The sequence below is a fragment of the Musa acuminata genome, chromosome BXJ1-5, assembly GCF_036884655.1.
Source record: "Musa acuminata AAA Group cultivar baxijiao chromosome BXJ1-5, Cavendish_Baxijiao_AAA, whole genome shotgun sequence".
Lineage (NCBI taxonomy): Eukaryota > Viridiplantae > Streptophyta > Magnoliopsida > Zingiberales > Musaceae > Musa > Musa acuminata.
In genome coordinates, this window is record NC_088331.1 from 3,243,696 (window position 1) to 3,265,956 (window position 22,261).

Below are 22,261 nucleotides of genomic sequence, written 5' to 3' on the forward strand. Positions count from 1 at the left end.
CTTTGCGAGGAGTCACATCTCAAGTGCAACCAAGTTTGCATGGAGATGTCATCTGCACCGACGCCGTGATCCAGTCGCTCTCTCTTTCTCTCTCTTCACCAACAAATAAAACTGGGAATCAGGACCAGATGATGTAATAAACATCCTGCGTGTTTCAAACATGATGGAAACAGATGTTTTGCGCCTGCTGTAGTCAATTATATATATCACGTTCATGTAAGAAGAAACCAAACTCTAAAAAGAGGTCATTCATGTGTTTTTATAGATGAACTCTTTTTTTTTTCTTTTTTCAAGAGAGTAAGAGAACAAAGATAAAATAAACTATGTAACTATTAGTTAACACGATGAAGAAGTAAAATCATGAATGGTACATAAATTCCTGATCCGATCTCACGTTCTCAGGTGAAGTAACCTCAGGTTCAATCGCCAAAACTTGAATCTCTCTTACACAAACCAGTCGAAAGAATCCTTTGGCAATCCAAAAACCATGTGCTTCTCCGGGAGTTGCATGGAAACTCAGCTAGATGAGATGTGCTTTCTTCAGAAAGCGGATGGTTCTGCAATAGTACGGCCATATTGATTCAACGTAATCGAGGTACTTCTCGACAGCCCATGTCACAAATTGTTTGTACTTTCTTCTGGAGAAAGCTCCATAATCCATGTTCTTGATGTCGACAATAGGCTTCACGAAATGGTCCCATAGATATGCTCTAAGCTTTCCTTCGGCTATGAAATTATAGACCAACAGAGAATACCTAGGCAGATTCTTTATCAGCCTAACAGCCTGCATGAAGACGAAAACATATAGAGAACATAGCCCTTGAATGATCTTTATGTAGAGAGCAAATATAAGTGGCCCAAATATCCATAAAGGCATCAATTCCTTCGTCACTTCGGCTCCATAGACCATCTTGACCGTCAGATACCAAGGAATGCTGCAATAAAAAGCAGCTCAATCAGCATATGCAAAACCTTTATTCTAAGTAAACTCTATTTTTCCTGCACATTTTCTTAAAGAAGAGAAAATCCAACTAGCACAGGAATTTTTTAAGAAAGACACCTAGTTAAGCCTGTTACACCAGAAAACTAACATAAACAGCCTCTTGCACTTCTATCAGTTGCAAAATGACAGCCATTAGAGAGGAGTAGAGACACATCTTAAAGATACAAAAAATCCATAGAATAATACAAACATTACAACACAACAGAAGCGGGAAGAAAATAATAATAGGCAGGAAACTCACCATTCTAGAATCGCTCATGTTATCTATGCTATATATAAAACTGGAAACAATTAAATAAAAAATGTAACTTAATGAAAAGGTTGATTGTGGATTATATTGTGCAACAATAGTGTGGATGTCAATGAATAGATTGTTTAATTCACTAAACATGACTATAACCAAGGAAATAATTAATTGCATATCTTTCCTCACATATAACCATCATCAATATAAGGGGCTGAACGGTCGACTGGCAGCCTTACAGATTGACTAATCATCATGGTTTAAATGGGTAGGGGAATTTAGACACAGTTAATTTGCAATACCAGGAAGTGCTGGATAACACCTCCCACAGGATTGTGGTGTTCCAGTGTGCCGTGTGACTGTAGGATCTCAGACCTCATAAACGTGTGTTTACCATCAACTCTTGTAGCTACCATACAAAAGGCTCAGTTGCTAATTACATCCATCTGGTCCATTTTCAGGGTTATATAACAATTTGAAATTATCAGAGCCATTAGGGGAGTAATTATAAAATAATAGTAGTAGAGACAGCCATTATAGCCAACAGAGAGAACTACTAAAGCAGTAAACCATTTAGATACCTTCACAGGTAAAGATGCGACCTTTCAACTTATTTAAACAATCTAAAACCATATATGAAATGATGAACACAAAAACAAGGACGTAAACAGGTCTTCCTGTTAAAAAGCAAGAAAAACCAATCTTGAAACTTACAATATCACAAGTGGGATAGATACAGCAGCATCAAGTCCCAAGAAGTACACTAGTGCAGTCTTCAAAACTTTAGCTGCCTGTCTTCCCATTGTTCCATGTTGGCTTTCAGATGAAACAGACTGGACTGCTGTTCCACTAACATTGTCATCCATCGTATGATTAGATGTATGACTGCGTAACATGACCAACCAATTTCGGAACAGTCTTTGAATTGCTAGAGATCTTGCTGTAGTGCTGTCTGTACCTTCTGAGGAATAAGATAATTGATGGTTTTGGACATCATGAGATTCTGATAGCACATCCTCTCTTCCTTGCTGCATACCAGATATCTGGACTGGTGGTCTGGAAATTTTTGAGTTTCTTTTTTCAGGTCCATCATTCTGTGTATTGCTTTTAAAAGAAGAGACTTTAAAACCTTTTCTCTTCTGTACTGAGATGGGCCATTCCCTGACATGGCACAGTTAACTTGGCATTAGAGTTGCTAACATGTGAACAACATTAGCGCCACAAGAACCTGAATGTAAATGGATCAAAAACACCCTAAATGCAAAATTGACTCAGGATGAGATTTAGTTAGCATGAAAGAAGAAGTCCCTACTCATATAATTAGGCAACCGTATGTTTTTGCGCAATTGAGTGAAGCATCTCACTATGCTACCTATGCCTTCCTTTGGGCAAGCAAGGTCTGCTAGTGAATTGATTCTTCAAGAGGCTCTCTCTCTCCGAAGTAGGTGTTTCAATGTTGATATTCAAGAAAATCCTACTAAATAAGAACCACAAAGACCATTCTTTCTTTTAATCATGAACGAAAAACTAAACCATAACACCTTGATAAAATTTTGAGGAACTATATCAATATCCCTTAACAATGATTCAAATCTTACATAATCTTAAGCAGGTCACAATTCAAGATTATCAGGTTAAACAGAATGATGCTGAGGAAGAAATCTTTTAGCATATCAAAAAACTGAGTAATGATGTTATAAAGTGCAATTTAGCATATGAAGAGTAAATGTTCAACCATGTATTTCAAAAAGTGGGTGTATGAGCATTTCTTGCAAAAGAAAAGGCTCAGCAAAACAAATTGAACAATATTAAGTGAAGGCGCATAGAGTTATAGTCATCAGCAGCTCATATTTCCAAGAAAGCAATAACACTAACTTCATGATACCAAACTAGCTAAAGCGCACATACCCATGTAAAAGTAAAACTGAAAAACTTCATTTTATCACCTTCCAAAAGACAAATGAAAATGAGTTAGACAAAAAATCACTACATGTTTGATAAAGTCAACCAAGGTTGGATCCTTAGCGAAAATAGTAAGACTCAAAATTTCAAATATTGTCACATATTTTATCAACAAATACTAACTGACCGAAGTGATAAAAGAAGCTCAAAATTCAACCTCAACTTTCCCAAGTTATGACCAATCATCATTTTCTACCAGTACAAGACTTCAAGAACAAAATGGAATTTCTCAAAACTATATAAATAAATCTGACAATAGTTCAGCATAAACAATGGCTCACAAATCTGACAATAGTTCGGCATCAACAATGGCTCTCAAATCTGACAATAGTTCGGCATCAACAATGTTTCAAAATGAATATTTCCATGGGATTATTGCGTACTAAAGAGACTATGATGATACAATGTAATAGTTTTTAACCAAAACAATAAAAAATTAATCCACCAACGTTTATTAATGTGCTTTAAAAATGTTACATCTTTGCGAAATATAATTCCATCATGTAAGATTAAGGCATCACATTCATACTCTTATACAACACCAATCTGTGTGATATAATTTGCTTCTTAGATAAACACTGGAACAAATGATTTCTTTGTCCTTATACAGCAACACTTGTAATATCAACTGGCCCTCATAGAAAAGATAACCAACAAACATCCTTGATCAATTTGCAGCACCCTTCCACAATCAATACTGTATCATGATGCCATCATGAGGAACACTAATCTTAATTTAATTAATTGCAAATGTTCATCCTAGTGTTACCAAAATAGTTATCGTCAGTGAACATTTTCAAGAAACATTTGTTTTAATCAAACAAATATGATTACTTACACAAGCTGTTTAATTCCAACAAAACAGGTAGCATTCACAGAAGAATAAAAACCAAAGAAGTTGTTCAAATTCCCAGATATTTCAGGTTTGAGAAATATCCCAGTTAGAGAGAATACTTCTCTATCTAAAATTTAGTACTTGGGGAAAAAAAATGTAAATGTCTCTTAGCGTAAGGACTTGACACCACAGTGAACTTTGAACACAGTGCAAGAGTTCAAAAGTCGATCTCTTTATTTGTGAGGGTACAAGACTGCATTCATTAACCTTCTAAAAAAAAAGTGTACCCAGTGATCGAGGCTTCCACCAATGCGAAGTCTAGGGATGATCAATGCACGTAACCTTACCTTTAAATATTTAAAAAGGATACTTCCATGACTTAAACCCTGGTCTTCAAAGTCGCAAAGGAACAATCTTACCATTGTACCAAATACATTAACCTTCTCTAGAACCCAAATTGGTGGGACCTCATGCACTTTTCAGGTAATATATAGTTCCTCTATTAAAGCTATCCCTAGAAACTATGTCGTTTTTAACTTTAGTTACTTGAAATATGGAATCTCATGGTTGTGCTATTTTGATAACTTTGCTATTCTGATAGTTGCTCAAATATGTACTTCAGATTTTCTGGTAACTTTGCTATTTTGAGCCTATGTTAAGTAGATCGTCAAACAGGAATTATCTAATCAGCTTAGATTATTAAAACCAAACAACAACCATGGTTTTCCCTTTTTTTTGCAATCTGATTAGAGTATACGAATTCAGGAAGCAAAATACTGTGAGTCAGAATCTGAAATTCAATCATAACTAATGGCAAACAGGGGTGCAGTGATCTTCATAATGCAGTTTTAACAAACCTATAAGGTAACAATTATTCCAGTGACCTCCACACTCCATATCATGTATTCTATCTTTTGAGAAGGCAAATATAATAAATATAGTACAACTGGGCATGATCATTTACTGAACTCTTACCTGAAATGAAAGTGATGCTTCAATGGCACAAACTCATGTGTTTTATAAAGGAACTGAACAGCTGAAGACCCCCAACTCAATCTTTGAATCGGTGCTTTAGAACTTATTAAATGTGGTGAAAAAGAAACCTGAAGGTCAACAAGAATCGGTAAAATCTTAGAACAATCAATATTATAATTTTATACTAATCATAGAGAATATTGGCATACATGACATAATAAGACAGATACTAAAGGCATAAAGTGCAGATGAATGTTAGGAAATGCAGAAGCTGAGAAATTGGTAGTGTGGAACTGTGGGTTGAACATTAAGAACCTGCGTCTGATGCGCTATCAATGCCATTTCACCTACTTCAGACCCACATCTCTCAAACCTAAGGGCATTGGATTCCAGCACAGAACTGCAGCAATGCAAGTGTTCAGTTATTCAGTTCATTTACATGTCCCTAACTGGGTTGTACTACAAAAATCTAAGAATTATGAAACAGTAAGCACAACAATATCAGATTGTTCACAGAACTGCAGCAATGCAAGTGTTCAGTTATTCAGTTCATTTACATGTACCTAACTGGGTTGTACTACAAAAATCTAAGAATTATGAAACAGTAAGCACAACAATATCAGATTGTTCACAGTCGGAGAAAATCTTATTGTTGCAATACAAAGAAACAATTTTAAAAACCTACACTTGACTGACATCAAAGATCAAATATATTAGTTCCTTCTGCAAAAACACATATTGATAGAGAGCACAAACAAGCCAAAAGAACAGTCCCTTCACTATAATTATTCCAAACTAGCTGAATCGACAGTAAGCTTGAAAAGGAACTGCAACCATGAACTAGTAACGAGTCCACAGAACATTTTTCGTGACGCCCTGAGTTGTGACACTCAAACAGATAACCCCGAAGTCTTTGTATCACGAAACATAGTGACCGCCACGAAAACAAAAAAAAAAACAAAAAAAAGAACGAAAAAGAAATGGTAACAAAGATAAACCCTAGAACAAGTCGAAGAACATACAGTGGAAACGAGATGAACTCGAAATAATACCACCAACCAAAGCAGCAGATAAAAGATCAAAAACATCATCGGGAAGCATAAAACGACGCTCTTACGAGGATACTTTAATTTGGAATGAAGCTAAAAATGCGAAACCCAAACAAACAATTAGGAAGACCAAGCAGTTAAAAGTACTTAAAAGGCCAATTCAAAATACGCTCGATCCAACAAAACTAAATTTCAGAGGAAAACTCCTATAAATTTGAGTCACAGTGGGAACATATATCACAAAAAACAATGAACATCTCGGCCGAAAAATGTAACACAAAGAATATTTTAATTAGGAAGAAGGAAAGAAGGAAGGGGGAGAGCAAGCCGAACCAAAGGGGAGTCCGTTTCGCCGCAACTACAGGAGGAGGCTGGGGTTGAATTCCCAATCTCTCCCCTCTTTTCCCTCTCTGTGTGCACAGGGAGAAGGACGACGACGCAGCGGGGACGAGGCGAACGGCGAGAGGGAGAGAAGAGGGGTCTCGGATTAGGTTTGTTTCGGGAACAGATAGGACATCGAGAAAGTTAAATATATATATGTATATGCAAAAGTAAAGGACACGTCGATATATAATCGTAAATTTTTAAAAATAAGAAAAAGAACCGAGTGTATTAATTTTTTATTTGTTTTTTTTTCTTAATAAAAACTATATATCTCCTGCTGTGTGCGGCAGCCGGTGATGGACCCACCGCCACAAAGACTGGTGGCGCAGAAGGCGCGGCGACGAGGCGACCAATGTTGACGGACTCGTCGACCCAAACGTCAAATTGACAGGGTCGAGTCTGGCTAACATGGATTTGCCATTACTATATGGATCAATATTGATATAATAATCTATGACCAGATCAATCAAACATGTTAACCATACTATCACAGAGAATGGTAATAAAGAAACCAAAAAAAGTAACTCGTTCCAACCATAATCACATATGTTCTCATCGCGAGCTACTACAATAATGATCATGAGATTGAGATTATTAGCTTTGATTTCTTGGTTTGGTTTCTGGGAGGAGTACTTGGTGGCAGATTCAGTAAAGCTCATCAATAAGCACAACAAACCCCATTCACAATAGTTGCAGCTTGCCTATTTTCCTCGCGTCAAAAGAACATGGTAACCAAAACATTAGGTTTGGATGATCTGAAAGAAACATAGATGCGAATCAGATCCAGTTACAACACAACATCAAGACAACCCAAGCTATATATAAAACTCATCTGGCCTCACTAGATGGACAAAGAAAAAAATGATGAGAAAACTTACGACAAGGCAAAGGATAATATCTGTAATATCACAAGAAACAATTATGTCCATTACCATTGGTGACGAGCGGGAAGATGGATTTCATGTGGAGGCCTCCAAGAGCTGATAGGTGAATACCGCAAGTGCATTCTGCAGGTGATTAGACCGCAGATCTTCTGGAATAGGAGCACTGAGCATCGTGTCAAAGCAGCTCATCCGAACCATTGGTGTCGAGCTCGTACCAGGAGTGGATACCAATAGATTGCAAAGCTCCTCTGACATCTTCGAATAGGTTAACCTGCAGATCAGCGTGCCAAAAATAAGAGTTTGGTGAAAGTTTTGCCTAGACCTGTCTAACAAGTCAGGAGGAATCTCCAGGTCGAATAGGTTAACCTGCGGATCAGTGAGCCAAAAATAAAAGTTTGGTGAAAGTTTTGCCTAGACCCGTCTAACGAGTCGGGAGTAATCTCCAGGTCAAATTTGTTTGATACCAACTTCTATCTAACCTCGATAAATTTCCACGAAACTTACATCACAGAACTTTGTATTAACAATTACTTCCTCTCCAACTAAATGTACTGGTAAGAACTAACTGAAAATGGCAAGAAATACAGATATATTACAGTGAAACAATCTATTATAAATTGTAGTGATTTGCATCACTGACTATCAGTTATCTATCGGGGAATCCTTGTCATGTAAACCTTTAAAGGTAAAGGAAAAAACATGAAGAGTTTCATATGCCAACTGGAGAATAGCAACTCCTTCCTTGTTCAAAAGGATTTCCAGGTTAACACAAAAAAAGCCCAAATTATGGGGGTGAAACTGTAAACTTAAAAATTATCCCTGACAAAATAGGTCTTAGATAAAGTCAAAAAGGTTTCACAACTAAATAATGGAATGGTCAAAAGCTTGGTAGTTCAGACTGTAGAAGATAACTTACAAATAGCAATTCCATAGAACAAGAGAAATGAAAATTTACCAATTCTTTTATTGGATTTCCAATTTCAACCAAAGTAACACCGGTCAAGAAAACTGCAATGCCAGTCTTGGATAGATCATAACTGCTCATATGGCAGAAGGCATGCACAACGAAATAGAATTGAGGCAGGTCTGATGAACAGGAATCATAGATTTTAGCATTGACTCTGTGTTGCTAAAGCTTCTAGTACCAGATGTGGAATATACAATAACAGAAAATGCTAAGGAGGTTTTCCATACCTTGCATCAACAGGTAATCTGCTTCCCCAGACCGATAGAGAATCACTTAGGCGATTGAAGAAACTTCTGCATGCTTCATTTTTATTTCCAAGAGTGTCCTACAGAAAGATGAAACGCAATCCCAACATTAATAATAAATTAGACTTGCTGTTTGTTTGTTTACAAAAGGACTCCAGAAAAATATAACCACAGTGGCCAAGAAAATATGAGATTAGAAAACAAAATACTACAAATTAAAGCATATTAAAAATTGCCACATATAAAATTTTACCACATGAATATATTGTTAGATAACTCAAGGTATTCAGACATTTTTATCAGAACTACATGAAGATTTTGACTAGCTGTATCAAGTATTTCATACCAACTACGCTGCAAAAGAAAAAGAAACACCCGAGCCTACTAGATCAAAGCAAACAAATGCATGAACACCAAATATATAAGCAAATGAGTATCTGGGTCAATAAATTGTAGCTTATGAATGCACAGTCCACAAAACCATCAGAAGAAACAGCAATTTTGGTTCTAGTCTAATTTGCAGATAGTTGTGTGATGTTCTCATCGTTTAACAACCAATAGATAATCAGTAATGATGTTTCTTTTCTAACAAACAACTATTTGCAGATTTTAGCATGAGGACAGGATAAAAATCATACTGATTCACTCATGCTGTCCTCCTCTTGCAATGAACTTCTTAGAACATAGAAATCAATATAAATTCCAGCACCCAGGTCCCAGTCAGCAATTTTTGACTTGTGCTCTTCCATGGAGCTTGTTATTCTCCAAATCTCTTCATCTTGAGCTGAGAAACATGTCATGAAATTGGTAAACATCTTTTGTAATTTAATGAAGTATTCTTGAAGCATGATGCATCATTTTAGTTGATCTGATCAAGATTATTGTACATGCAATATCAACAATTAGGATACTATACCTAATCTATTCTCACAAATTGAATCTGTAAGGACATAGTTTGTCAACAATCAACTACATCACATATTTCAATCTTCAAAGAATGAAGGTAGCTTGAATCATGCAATGAAATATTTTTGCAAAATTTTCAGCTAAACCAATTTGGCTTCAAGTAACCAGGTCAACAACTGGTTTGACACACCATAGCTAAACTGAAAATCATACTGGTATGTATCAATAGGTCCAAGGACAGAAATCTGACAAACCATTTGACAAGGTGTCACATAATTTAACCATCAATAATAATTGAGAATCCAGATGGTTATAAACAAGTGTACCAACCTAGGAGATGTACAGAATTACACTCATCTAACATCATCTACTAACGAAAGAAAATTTGAGATCAAGTAAACATGTTTAATACGAACCATTATTTCAAGCAGATACCATAGCCTCTTTTATATCATTAATGCTAAGCATTTTCGCCTTTGTTAATGCTAAAAAACAATGCCAACAGTACAAAAAGCTATATATTTTGCTATCATGAAAAAATTTTCAAGCATGTATCACATTGGTGAAAAAGAACAATTTCACAATTAGTCAATGGTACTCAACTGTAATTTTTTTTTTCAGTTGCACACATTTATCATGATTATCATGACTATCTGTATCTCGGTTATCATTCCCATTCTAACAAGTTTCTATCCAGATCAAGTGATACTGCAGCACATTGTCAGAAATGTTTTAGGCATATAACTACCCCATTGTGACAATGTGAGATATCAACAATCATAGAGCCACCCTCATACTTACATGATAGAAATAAGTAATGAGCCACTGATGTCATGAAAATTGAATGAGCTTTTTGCCAATTCGAGCATTTAAGGAAATGTTCAAGGGCTTCCTGCAAGTCTCCATGATACTCGAAGTATATCGCCTAAGATGAAAGGAAACAGACATGTCATTCTTTCCCATTTACAAACAAAATAAATTTCTTAAATCAGATAAAATTAATCATCATCTTCCTTCTGTGGTATTTCAGAAAGTTTAAATTTAAAGTTAATATGTCTTGGGTAAATCAATGACAAATCCTGAACATCCAATGGAATGCAAACGATAATGCATACCAGAGCTTCATGCATCCATTCTGATGGTATACCAAGATCCTCAAGGAACTGATACTGAATCTCCTGAGTGCTCCAAGTTTCACAATTCTGTAATAGAATTTCCTTAATAAGCTTAGTCTGGATGTATGGGACATCAGCATGGTAAGGCATGTGAAGAACGACATAAATAGCCCAATGGCACTGCTCAAGACATAGCAACTGGTCAACATAGCTCATGTCAAGTACGTTTAGCTCTTTGGAATTAAATGCACCAATAGCTTCCAATATGGCACGCTGATGCCAAATCATGTGGAAGTCAAGTGGATCATGAGTCGAAGAGAAGGCACTGAACGTGGTTTTTAGAAGGCTGAAGTCATCATCCTCATTGGCATGAAGCAGCATGAGATAATACGCTAGGTCACAGTTATCATCAATGTTCAATTCAATGGCTTCTTCAAGGGGTCCTTCATCAATGTAAACTGGGACCGGATGTGGAGCTCTTCCTTCACTTTGAAGCTGCTGATAAGTATGAAATATCACAGGAAGTGGAGTATCAGGAGGAAGTTGATACCACATTACCAGCCCTAGGTATCTTTTCCAGTCAACTGATGAAACCTGAAATGCACCTTGTATGTTACCTGCAAGTAACTCATACAACTTCAACCTGTCATTCTCAATAAACTTGAAGTCCATCCCATTCATTCTCCAGAGATCTAACTGCTGAGCCATGTCAGAGCGATTAACCATTGACCCACCAGCCTGACTCAGTAAAATAGCCAATCGGACATCTCCTCTAGAAGCAGCAATCTCAGCTGCTGCATCCAGCTGCCGTCCACTTAAAAGTAAGAGTATCTGCTCCAGATCACTTGGATCATTTAAGCAGCTCACATCTTCCTGTACCCGGTGGCAAACACTATCTTGCAGCCAACAACTAAAAGCTGCTCTCCGAATGAATGGTTTTGCCTCAATGTCCATGTCAAGGGAGTCATCCTTCTTATCAAGCATCATTTCCTCACCATCATCATCATCATCATCATCATTATAGTTCAACCGTCCACTTGTTTCTCTCTCTGAGAATAAAACTTTTATCAGTTCCCAAATAGTTACCTGATGCATCAAAAACACACGAGAAGATGCGGATAACCCAGCGACCTCAAGCTGTTTCTCAATTATGTCAATATAAGCCCGGCAGATTTCTGAAAGAGTCAAGCGACTGCATACAACTTTCTGAAGCTTTATTTTGCAAGAACCAAGCTCAACTTCAGTAGTTTCATGTTCTAACAACTTGTGCAAGTTCAGAGGGGAACAAAAGCGCAAATCGACAAGATCCTCGACGATTTTATTTTTTTCATCTCTCACAGATTTGTCTATGGCAACTTTCTGTATGTAGATTTGAGAAGATAGCCCGCTGCTGGAACTGCCTACCGGAGTACCACTATGAACAAGGAGGCCATTTGGTCCCCATCCGACACGAAATGATCTTCCCATGAATAAAGCAGAATCAACAATATTTTTTGAGTATCCCCCAGTTAAAGGAGTTGCATGATTCTCCTCCATTTTAAAGCCTTCCACCTTTTTCACCCTAGTTAGCCCCTTTTTTTGGCCAGTCAGGAGAATGTCTCTTGAGGAGCTCAAGTCACTGTTACTTATATTATACTCGAGTAAAGCTTGCGGTGACTTTCGAATGGGTGAATGACTGGTTTTGTTCAAGGGCTTCCTAGAGGAAACTTGTAATGAACTTTTATGGCCAAGTTTTTTGGAACTGGTGCCTGGAGAATCCTCCTTTATGGGTTCCCTGTTATATCCAATAATCTTCTGGAAGGATCCATTATGTTCTTCGCACTCCTCTTCTGCAGCAAACATCAAGGCCCTCATTTCTTGCATTCTTACAGGATCAAGACCCAGATGAGCCGGAAGCGAATGAGACAACACAGGTCCAGCAGGATGCACATGAGATTCTTTTACCTCCACGGTTGATTCAATATTAGCATCATCCATAACTATATCTTCTTCCTCTTCTTCATCCAATCCAAATCTACTGAAATGCTGAACTAGGAAAGCCCATTCACCCCTTGACAAGTCAAATGAAAGAAAGCAAGCTCCTTGCTTCTCACAACTTCTCTTCAATATGTCACTGCATCTATCAGATTTGAGATACTGTGAGCCCAATGGTATTAGTTTAAGTATCAAAGTGACTTCAGCGGCTTTGTTAAGACCTTGACCCACCAGAGGCTTGTCGGCCTCATTACCATATACCACTACACAATGCCTGTCAAATTTGACAATCTGGTCCAAATTCAACCATCTAACATCAGTGTTTCCTAAGAATTTGATGTGCCCATAACCCACTCTTCCAACTGTAAAGTCTGGAACTCTACTGCAGTAACCTGAATCAACAATCTCATGTGCTGCCAACTCATCAATTGAGGGTTTAGTAAAATAGTCTGAAGAGCTCAGAGAAGGCAACAGGGATTCAACATCCCTACTGCATGATATTCTTCTTCTCTTACACTGAGCTAAGTTCACGGAAGTGCAATCATCCAAAATTGCTTCACTTTGACAATTACAAACAAAATGGGAGTCGCCGGTGCTGTAGTGAGGATTACATAGGATCCCTGATAATCCAAAGTTATGAGGAGTTTCAGTTTAGAAACTAATGTTCACCATAAAAATGATATTTTGGAAGGAAAATAGAGAAACAGAGATTCAAGTTTAAAAGCAGAGTGTTTAATTTCCAAATGATCCTATCAATCCATACATCATCAGTCCCTTACACATACAAAAGCCAAAATTATCTATATTATATCTTACTTGAGCCAAAAAGACTGAAGAATGGTATTTCCAATTCAAGCAGAACTGCTATCACTTATTTGACAAAGGAAGCCCCAAAATTTGTCCCTTCACATAAGTATTCCAGTCCAACTAAGCCCTGTTAGCTTGAAAAGGAACTGCAACCATGAACTAGTAGCAAGTCCATGGAACATTTTCTGTGATGCCCTGAGTTGCGACACTCAAAAAGATAACCCAAGTCTTTGTATTACAAAACATAGTGGTTACCACAAAAGCAAAAAAGCAGAAGACTGAAAAAGAAACAGTAACAAAGATAACCCTAAAACAAGTCGGAGAACATACAAAGGAGATGAGACGAACTCAAACTAATACAATCAACCAAAGCCGCAGATAAAAGAAGATCAAAAACATCATTGGGAAGCATAAAACAAGGGTCTTCCAAGGACACCAATAAGAATCATAAAAAAATGGTTACTTTAAGTCAGAACATAGTTTAAAATGTGAAACAAGAATAAACAATTAGAAAACCATGCATTAAAAATGCTTAAAAGTCAAAATTAAAATATGCTCGATCCAACAAAACTAAATTTCAGAGTGAAAACTCATGTAAATTTGCATATAATGAAGACCAAAAGAATTATAACAATCCATTAAAAGACCTTCGCCGTCTTTCAATTCCATCTGCACGAATCCAGTCACAAATAATATTTCAAATCCACAACCCCATTGATTAGCAACCAAAACATCTCACAACACAGTTAAGGAGTAATTAGTAAGAATGCTGAGATATGAAATGAAAGTCAAAACATTAAAATAATCAAAATTAGCATGTTCTTAAACAGAAAGTTTCCAGAATAACTTTAGACATCATAGTGTCTCATGAACCAGACTAGTTTTTGTGCCTACTACTGTCAGTAGCAGTATAAAAAATCTACATATGCATCTTTTTAGCACCTTCTTTTCTTTTCTTCTAACTAGTGTTGAAGAACAATATCTAGAACCACTGGTTATAAAATTCAAGTACATGCATAATTGACGTGCTCATATAACTAAGTACTAAAAATACCATCCAGATATTACAAGAATTTCCACCAATTCTAGGTTATTGAATGTGAAGCTTTCCTGGATTATTTATAGCTCCAATTTCAAAACTTGCAAGAGCTGATACACAAGTCAAAATTGTGTGCAGTGTTGTCAAATGCGCTAGGCACTAAAAGGCGCCAGAGCTCCAAAACATCCGAGGTATTAGGCGCTTGCCCAAGTGCAGCGAGGCAATGCCAATATAAAAATTATAAAATATTTAATTAAGGAGATAGACAATAAAAAAATACAAAATATGAATTTCATATCATTTCATAATCAAAATATCACCACTAAAATATCAAATTACATTTATTTAACCACCTATAAGGCATAGTATTAAGTTGTCCAAATATAATAAAAATTTTAAAAAAGAAAATTAACATCAAATGTGCAAGAATTTTGACAAGAATCCTAGCAGTGACAATTCAAAATCCTGATAGTGGCACATTCAGTAATTAACACATTTCATAAACTATAATTAACTATTATTAATAAGAATTAACATTAGTGTAATTAACGACTCAATAGGAGGTAGGGGAGGGGGCTGAGAACACGAGGAGATCGGCTGAATGTAGAGGAAGGCAAGGGGCGGGGGGCTAACAGCGGCAGAGAGGGCCTGCGGGCTGGGGAAGAAAGTAGAACAGGGGACGAGGGACGAGGGACGAGAGACGACGACTTGCTGGGGGCTGTACAGCCGGCCGTTGGGGCTGTTGATAGCCGCCGGAAGAAAGAGCAAGGGGGTTCGAGGGGGGAGAGAGAGTCTGTTGGGGAAACACAGAGAGCGGGGGAAGGGGGGGCTAAACTGCCGGCCAGCGGAGAGAGAGAGAGAGAGAGAGACCGGCCGGGGGGAGCCGAGGAGAAGGAAGGGACAGCGCAGAGAGTGCAGAGCAACGGAGAGAGGGAGAGGGAGAGAGAGGACAGAGGAGAAGGTACTTCCGTCAGCAAGAGGGGAGGCACGCTGTTGGGCCGCGCACCTTACGCACGAAAGGAACTCGTATCAACACCATCAACAAAAATTCCGGATAAAACAAGATCAAACCCATCATCGGAAAGCATAAAGCGACGATTTCACGAGGATTCAAACAAGATTCGAAACGAAATGGTAAATTGCCAAATATACCTGCGGCAGAAAGAGAGGACGTGGACGATGCCATTGCTAAGACGACTTCAAGCGCAAGATTTGGTGTTGAGAGACACCGACGGCAACGAAGAAGTGTCCAACTAGGGTTCCGATCAATCACCAGCAGTAGCCGTAGTGATAGAAGAACAAAGGCGGAACGCGAGAGTGGTCATGACCCGGTTCGACTAATTAGACCGTCAGAGGTCGCAGCAAGCCGGGTTGACGTCATGTCTGTTGGAGTCACCTGCGCCCTGCGCCGGAATCGGGCCGGCTCGGGCATCCACTATCTCATCCGAACCCGGCCGCCTGAGATAGTTTGACCCAGACGCAGACGATACTGAACCCGTTTTGGGATAAATTATTGGGTTCCGTTGGGCCGAAATGACACTCACAAAAAAAAGGAAAATTATTCTCGGAAAATTGAACCCGACGTGAATCGAACACGCAACCTTCTGATCTGGAGTCAGACGCGCTACCATTGCGCCACGGATCCGATGCATCAGTGTTTCGAATCTATTATTTATATTACTAAAATATTCTTCACAAGTAGGGAAAAAAACCCATCCTCATTTTTTTGTCTAAATAGTCTTTTTAAGCCTAATACTTGGAATATCTTTTATTTGATAGCCAATCGCTTATTTATATTTCTCCAGTTTCTTATGGATTGCTATCAATCAATCTGATTACAATATTTTTATACTGTGTTATAGTACTTTCAACAATACTAGAAAACTATTATAATGTAATACAACTATGTTATAGTGTTCTTTGTATAAATTTAATAAAAATATTATGTTTATAATATTTTTAAACTACTTTATTGTGTTTTTGCACTATGTTATTGCAGTACAAAAAAATATTATAACGCAATAATTTTTATATTATGTTTTTTTTTTAGGTATTGTTGGAAATATTATAACTAAACTGATTAATCTTATGGACCAATATATATAAGAAAAAAAAAAGAGAAAAAGGTATATGGGTGGGAGCATTTCATATCAAGGTATGTAATACCGTACCGTATTGGTGTTTCAGGGTGTACCGAATAGTTTTATATTTTTTCTTCTTTACTGTAGCACTATAGCATTGTAGCATTTGTAATACCGTAGCACGTTCCGTCCGGTACTAGGCGATCCATATACCGATATACCGTTGGATCGGTACGTACCGCCCGTATCGGATGACACTATTCGATACTGCATACCATGTTTCATATAGTAGACAAAAAAAAAAAAAGGGGGAGGGGTGAGTAATTCTGAAAATGGGATACTTCTCAAGGAAAAAGCCCCCCCCCCCCCCCCCCCCCAAAGTATTATTTTCAATAATTCATCCAAAATTTTATTTTGTTTTTTTTGTGAGAAATGTGAAGGGTGTTTTTTTTTAGCTGTTAAAAAAAAGGATGCAATAAGGGCACGGGAAGCCAAAGAACTCGACCCTTTCATAAATGTCAGCTTCATTTAAGCCCCGGTCACTCCCTCTCTGTCTCTCTCTCCCTCTCTTCAAGGCAGACATGAGAACCCTTATGACTCCATTTCAAGCTGCTTTCAAATGACAACATTAACTCACCTCTACACTCACCTTTCAAGTGACATCCATCAATGGAAGTCCCTGCAGCTGTACCCTTAACGAGGGTGCCCTCTGTTTCCTTCTCGTTTTGCAAAGCCGTTCATGTGAGCCTTCCCAATGGTCTGCCATGGATCATGTGAAGAACTTCAAGATCATCGGTGCCATTCATTTAAAACCTTTCCTTCGCCACCTCTAATTTAGTATAAATACAGGTAACACTCTGCGTCGCCTGTTCCTTAAATGATCCACCGTTGTAGTCCCATCAGCTCCAGCAGTAGCAGGACTGATGAAGAAGTCCACTGCTTCTTGGTCTGTGTGCTTCCTTGGTGCTCTTTTGCTGCTCTCCACCATGTGCGAAGCATTACGACCGAGTCCAGGCAAGTATTGGATCTTGTTCTCCTTTTGATTCTTCCTCATCGACTCTATAACCCTGTGCTGCTAGTTCTGAATCTCATCTCTCTCAGTAGATGCTACAGCCGGCACCAAGGACAGTGGCAACAGAAGGAAAGAAGATGATGATCTGATGTCCAAGGTATCATATTCCTTTTGGTTCTTCGTCCTATAGATCATCCATGCAACCATTTCGATGTTGTTCTTGATTGCGATGCAGGAAAGTACTGGAGGTTCGAGTTTGCCTGACTGCTCGCACGCCTGCGGGCCATGCTCTCCCTGCAAGAGGGTGATGGTGAGCTTCAAGTGCACAGTCGCCGAGTCCTGCCCCATCGTCTACAGATGCATGTGCAAGGGGAAATATTATCATGTTCCTTCCAACTGAGACAGCACCCTCTCCGTGGCAACGCCAAGAAGATTTATGTAGTTTAGAGACGCTTCTGAGAGATCCTGCGAGTTTGGAGGGTGAGAAAGAGAGGAGCTGAAGAAAGGTGAGAAGTTGCACCAGGTTTTGTAAATGACGAGCATGAGAAATTGACAGTTCTGCAGTGATGTGGTTTGTAATTTATTGCTTTTGAGGTTTTGAGATATAGAAGTAGAGTCGTCTGCGCTAATTCAGCAAAGTTAGCTTCTTCTTGCTGTCATCTCTGAGTACATGAAACTATCAACTCAAGCTGTCATCTCATTTATAAACAGAGAAAGGAAGAACTCCAAAGCTGTCTTTGTCTAATAACCACTGTGCTAAAACCGGTTTCAAGAATTCATCTCGAGATCATATTATATTCGTGTTTGCTTCCAGATTAAGCTGTGGTTGCAACCCTACCATTTCTCAACAATTCATGGTGGATACACGGCTTCAAGTTTGCTTCTTCGTGCGCTGACAGATTACCTCATATCCGAAGTTAAGATAGTTGCAGAAAAACTTAGATTCGTTTCTCAATATACTTCATCACCCACCTTCACCTCCTCCTGTCAAATGTCCACCATGAAAGTGTGAACAAGCAAGAGATAGAACAGTCTTTCTACGCATTAAAACGGGAAGATTGGGAACGGATTTGATGGAACAGCCACGAACAGAGCAGTCCGTATGTGAGCTTCGAAGTATCGCGACATCAGTTGCGAATTCGCGAATCCTACGGCCAAAAACTCTCGAATCCAAGAGTGGGAAAAGCTCCACCGCATGATACGGCATGTGCGGTGGATCTCGCTTCCAACCGGTGTTGCTCATCTCCTTGGAGATATTTTTGGTCGGGTTGGGATGGGCCCCACCCAAGGTTGGTCGTCGTCTGAAATGGGTGAGAAATTGTATCTCAAATGTCAGAGCTTTCTGCTCTCTCCCCATACTCCATGTAGATCCAACATAAAATTCTCATCTTGTCGCGCGCGTTAGATCGAAGTGTAGGGTGTCTGGGCTGCAAAAGAGAGATTTGATCAGGTAATACAAATGCTGAGATGCCTCTTTCCTTTCGCTTTTCCCTTCTGTTCTAACCTGATTGACTACATGCTGTAGTTTATATGTGAATCTTGATGCCATGCGTAGGATATAAATGGAGGATTATGATCTGAATTTATGGATTGGATGCTCTGTATTTGCTTGTCAATTGTTTTAGGGTTTAATAGCGAAGGGGGCTTTTAATTTTATTCTGGGACTGTTATAGCGGCGCCATGTTCTTGTGAAATTTATCTGCTTCTTGGACTATGAATGGATTATTTTTTCCTTATCACTCTGGTGATCGGGACAAATTTACATTTTGGAGTGAGATGTTCGGGCCATCCATCAATTATTTCTTATTAGCATGTCATCTGTTTCAAGGTTTAGTAAGCGGCTTTCATAGTAGGTGTATGCTCTTGTGAAATTTTCCTACTTTCTTGGATCATGATTTAATCTTGTTCTAATCATACTGGTTATTGAGACAATTTTACATTTTCAAGAAAGTATTGTGATCTCTATTTTCTCTTTGTTAATTTGTGCTAAGTTTGAGATGGATTGTCTGTCATATCTTGATACATGTTCCTTTGGTTACTGAAAAATATATGGTCTAGTGAGCATGAAGAAAATGTGTGATTTTTCCAAGTTCTATTAATATGGATGATGTTCTAAACCATGATATCATGTATTGTCAATAAAATCCCCTAAAATTGAGACCATGGACAAAAGATAAAGATGTTGATAGAACTTGGACCGATGTTTCGAACCGTGCATGATACAACCATAAGCTCTTTTGATATGGGAGTATGTCAGTTGCACGTAGTCTTAACTACGATGGAATGGAATTGATTGTCGAGAGAGATGGAATTTAGGATCCACTTCAAACTCATTTGTGGCAGAAGAAAAAGAAATGGAAAAGGTGGATAAAGAAATGGAAAAGCTTATCATCGATCGGATTTTTTTCCCTCAGTATGGCTCTCATGGTACTTACTCTTCTTTTAGGTGCTAGTAGTGGTACAATGGGGTTCTTGACGGAGGATCTTCCTGAAGAGTTGCTTGTCAATATAGTTAGGAGAATAGACCAAACTGCAGATAGAAACTCAATTTCCCTTGTAAGCAAACGCCTATACGCAATCGATGGAGAACAAAGGGATTTCCTAAGGGTTGGATGTGGGCTACACCCTGCGATTGAAGCTCTAACTTCTCTCTGCATTCGCTTCCCGAACATAAAGAAACTAGAAATTGTCTATTCTGGCTGGATGTCCAACCTGGGTAAGCAGTTAGATAACCAGGGGCTTTTCGTGCTCTCTTCCAATTGCCATTCACTGACAGAATTAACTCTAAGTTTTTGCTCGTTCATTAATGATTCCGGTCTTGCATACTTATCTTCCTGCCGAAATCTTAGATCCCTGAAGCTAAATTTTGCTCCGGCAATCAGTTCCAATGGTATTCTCTCACTTGTCGTTGGTTGTAAGAATCTTTCTGCTCTTCACCTCATTCGCTGCATGAAGGTGAGCAGTGTTGAGTGGCTGGAATACCTCGGTAAGCTCGGAAAACTCGAGGATCTTTCGATAAAAAATTGCAGGGCTATTAGTGAGCATGATCTCACAAAGCTGGGACCTGGATGGAACAATCTGAAGCGTTTGGAGTTTGAGATGGATGCATATTACCGGTACCCAAAAATTTATGATAGCTCATCGGTAGAAAAATGGCTGATGCATCAGGGTAGCTACAAAAATTTGAGAGATCTCAGCTTGGTGAATTGTATCATAGCTCCAGGCAGAGGGCTTTCATACTTGCTTGGGCGATGCGAGGCACTCGAGAGGCTTCACCTAGACATGTGCATTGCGGTGGAGGACACTGATATGATTGCATTATCTCAGAAGTCTAGAAACCTAACAAGCATGTCAATTCGCCTTCCATCACAATTTCTGGCTCCCGTTTTCCTGAGTAGTCCATTGAGATTGACCGATGAGAGTCTAAAGGCATTAGCTATTAATTGTTCGATGCTGGAAGTGTTTGAATTATCCTTTTCCGATGGGGAGTTCCCGTCCTTCAATTGCTTTAGCCAGAGTGGTATTCTCGCATTAGTTCAAACTTGCCCGATTCGGGTTCTGGTGCTCGACTCTGCTTGCTTCTTTAATGACAGTGGAATGGAAGCTCTTAGCTCTTCCCCTTACTTGCAGACACTCAAACTCATCAAATGCCAGGAAGTTACAGATAAGGGGATGCAGCTTATCCAACGCTGTCCGCTCTTGACTGATCTCAATCTCCGCAAATGTTTAGGAGTGACAGACAGTGGGTTAAAACCACTGATTGGTTTACGCAAATTGAAATATTTAAAGGTAGAAGACTGCCCTCAGATCTCTGAGAAAGGTGTACAAGGAACTGCAATGTTTATTTCTTATAAGCAGGAGTCGTCATGGCTCTACTAAATTAGTCGCTCTTTACGGCAGTCGAAGCAAATTGTGTTCTGTTCTCCCCTCCAACAATGTCTTGATCTGATGATGCCACAAGTTTTGTTGTTTTTTTATGTGCTGAATCCTATCTTCCTTCCAGAAAAGAGAGCTTTACTATCAGTAATGTCAGTGACTGCAGGAACTGTTTGTCTGATGTAATTCTTGCTCTCGTCTGCTGTGTAAATTTTAATAAAAATTATAAATAAATATTTAAATATTTTTTTTAAATTTAATTAAAAATATGATTTTTTTAATATGTCTCAATAACGATAAAAGTTTCATATAATACAATTAGAAATTATAATTTTATTATTATTGTTGTCTACTGTGCCTCTATCGAGAAAGGCTCTCTCTAAACAGCCCTAATGCAAGTAGAAACAGCAGGCTGCTAGTCGTGAACATTAAAAGTTGGAAGATTGTATCCAACGAGTGCAAATATGTTTGAAGATTACTGATTTATGTCTCAGTAACACTATTCCTATTTTCCTTTCTTTCTTTTTGGCCTCGAGCGGTCAAACAGTCTCTTCCTTTCATGACAAGGGTGACGAACAACACAAACTTCACTGTCAGAACACCAAAGTAGCCATTAGATTCTCTTGTTCTCTTACTAGATCTCTGGAACTAAAGCTACCCGGTGCCTACTGATAGCTACGAGGAAACATAATATTACATGTTACAACGAGCTATAAGTATCACTCCAACAATGGCCAACACCTTCGACTAGTTGATGTACAGCACATTCATTTCTTTTGTTGCATCACTCGCCCTTTTCCTACGTAAACTGCATCATAACTCGGAGTTGGGACGTCGTAAACTATTCTTTTTGCTCTTGTCACTGCGGGATCATCTCCAGGTTCCCATCATTCCAAATCAAAT

At 38.5% G+C, this 22,261-nt stretch overlaps 4 protein-coding genes and 1 non-coding gene across 8 annotated transcripts; 2 read left to right on the forward strand and 3 right to left on the reverse strand.

Moving 5' to 3' along the window:
* Nucleotides 1–233: 233 nt before the first annotated feature.
* On the reverse strand, nucleotides 234–6,738 carry LOC135673027 (uncharacterized). The gene is made up of 5 exons (XM_065181698.1): nucleotides 6,402–6,738; nucleotides 5,335–5,419; nucleotides 5,020–5,147; nucleotides 1,962–2,408; nucleotides 234–935 (listed from the first exon to the last, which is right to left on the reverse strand). The coding sequence occupies exons 2-5, from the start codon at nucleotides 5,359–5,361 to the stop codon at nucleotides 521–523; spliced, it is 1,017 nt and encodes a 338-aa protein (XP_065037770.1). The 5' UTR covers nucleotides 5,362–5,419; nucleotides 6,402–6,738; the 3' UTR covers nucleotides 234–520.
* Nucleotides 6,739–6,890: 152 nt separating this feature from the next.
* Nucleotides 6,891–15,739, reverse strand: LOC135673026 (nuclear pore complex protein NUP96-like). The gene is made up of 7 exons (XM_065181697.1): nucleotides 15,542–15,739; nucleotides 10,570–13,163; nucleotides 10,256–10,379; nucleotides 9,187–9,332; nucleotides 8,531–8,628; nucleotides 7,385–7,607; nucleotides 6,891–7,207 (listed from the first exon to the last, which is right to left on the reverse strand). Exons 1-6 carry the CDS (start codon nucleotides 15,573–15,575, stop codon nucleotides 7,412–7,414), a joined length of 3,192 nt encoding a protein of 1,063 aa, XP_065037769.1. The 5' UTR covers nucleotides 15,576–15,739; the 3' UTR covers nucleotides 6,891–7,207; nucleotides 7,385–7,411.
* A 223-nt stretch (nucleotides 15,740–15,962) lies between these two features.
* TRNAW-CCA (transfer RNA tryptophan (anticodon CCA)) lies at nucleotides 15,963–16,034 on the reverse strand. Its single transcript has one exon. It is a non-coding gene; the product is annotated as a tRNA-Trp (tRNA).
* A 1,324-nt stretch (nucleotides 16,035–17,358) lies between these two features.
* LOC103984337 (protein EPIDERMAL PATTERNING FACTOR 2-like) lies at nucleotides 17,359–18,239 on the forward strand. Of its 2 annotated transcripts, none has more exons than XM_018826220.2 (3): nucleotides 17,359–17,484; nucleotides 17,575–17,639; nucleotides 17,718–18,239. In XM_018826220.2, the coding sequence occupies exons 1-3, from the start codon at nucleotides 17,394–17,396 to the stop codon at nucleotides 17,880–17,882; spliced, it is 321 nt and encodes a 106-aa protein (XP_018681765.1). In that variant the 5' UTR covers nucleotides 17,359–17,393; the 3' UTR covers nucleotides 17,883–18,239. The 2 variants fall into 2 exon arrangements, with proteins under 2 accessions (XP_018681765.1, XP_065037776.1); XM_065181704.1 differs by having other exon boundaries at nucleotides 17,360–17,484; nucleotides 17,572–17,639.
* A 536-nt stretch (nucleotides 18,240–18,775) lies between these two features.
* LOC135673028 (F-box/LRR-repeat protein 14-like) lies at nucleotides 18,776–21,625 on the forward strand. 3 transcript variants are annotated; one of them, XM_065181700.1, is made up of 2 exons: nucleotides 18,776–18,932; nucleotides 19,108–21,625. In XM_065181700.1, the coding sequence occupies exon 2, from the start codon at nucleotides 19,898–19,900 to the stop codon at nucleotides 21,359–21,361; it is 1,464 nt and encodes a 487-aa protein (XP_065037772.1). In that variant the 5' UTR covers nucleotides 18,776–18,932; nucleotides 19,108–19,897; the 3' UTR covers nucleotides 21,362–21,625. The 3 variants fall into 3 exon arrangements, with proteins under 3 accessions (XP_065037772.1, XP_065037774.1, XP_065037773.1); XM_065181702.1 differs by having other exon boundaries at nucleotides 19,929–21,625; XM_065181701.1 differs by having other exon boundaries at nucleotides 18,780–18,932; nucleotides 19,038–21,625.
* The last annotated feature ends 636 nt before the right edge of the window (nucleotides 21,626–22,261 follow it).

Excerpts from the sequence above, each read along its gene's own strand:
- LOC135673027 (XM_065181698.1), bottom strand. The coding sequence starts at position 5,361 with ATGGCATTGATAGCGCATCAGACGCAG. Across the intron at positions 5,148-5,334 it reads TGATAGCGCATCAGACGCAG|GTTTCTTTTTCACCACATTT; the intron begins GTTCTTAATGTT and ends GTTGACCTTCAG. Across the intron at positions 2,409-5,019 it reads AAGCATCACTTTCATTTCAG|GGAATGGCCCATCTCAGTAC; the intron begins GTAAGAGTTCAG and ends GTGCCATGTCAG.
- LOC135673026 (XM_065181697.1), bottom strand. The coding sequence starts at position 15,575 with ATGGCATCGTCCACGTCCTCTCTTTCTGCCGCAG. Across the intron at positions 9,333-10,255 it reads TCATTACTTATTTCTATCAT|CTCAAGATGAAGAGATTTGG; the intron begins GTAAGTATGAGG and ends CATGTTTCTCAG. Across the intron at positions 7,608-8,530 it reads AGATTACCTGTTGATGCAAG|GTTAACCTATTCGAAGATGT; the intron begins GTATGGAAAACC and ends GCTGATCTGCAG.
- LOC103984337 (XM_065181704.1), top strand. The coding sequence starts at position 17,394 with ATGAAGAAGTCCACTGCTTCTTGGTCTGTGTGCTTCCTTGGTGCTCTT. Across the intron at positions 17,485-17,571 it reads AGCATTACGACCGAGTCCAG|TAGATGCTACAGCCGGCACC; the intron begins GCAAGTATTGGA and ends CATCTCTCTCAG. Across the intron at positions 17,640-17,717 it reads ATGATGATCTGATGTCCAAG|GAAAGTACTGGAGGTTCGAG; the intron begins GTATCATATTCC and ends ATTGCGATGCAG.
- LOC135673028 (XM_065181700.1), top strand. The coding sequence starts at position 19,898 with ATGGCTCTCATGGTACTTACTCTTCTTTTAGGTGCTAGTAGTGGTACA.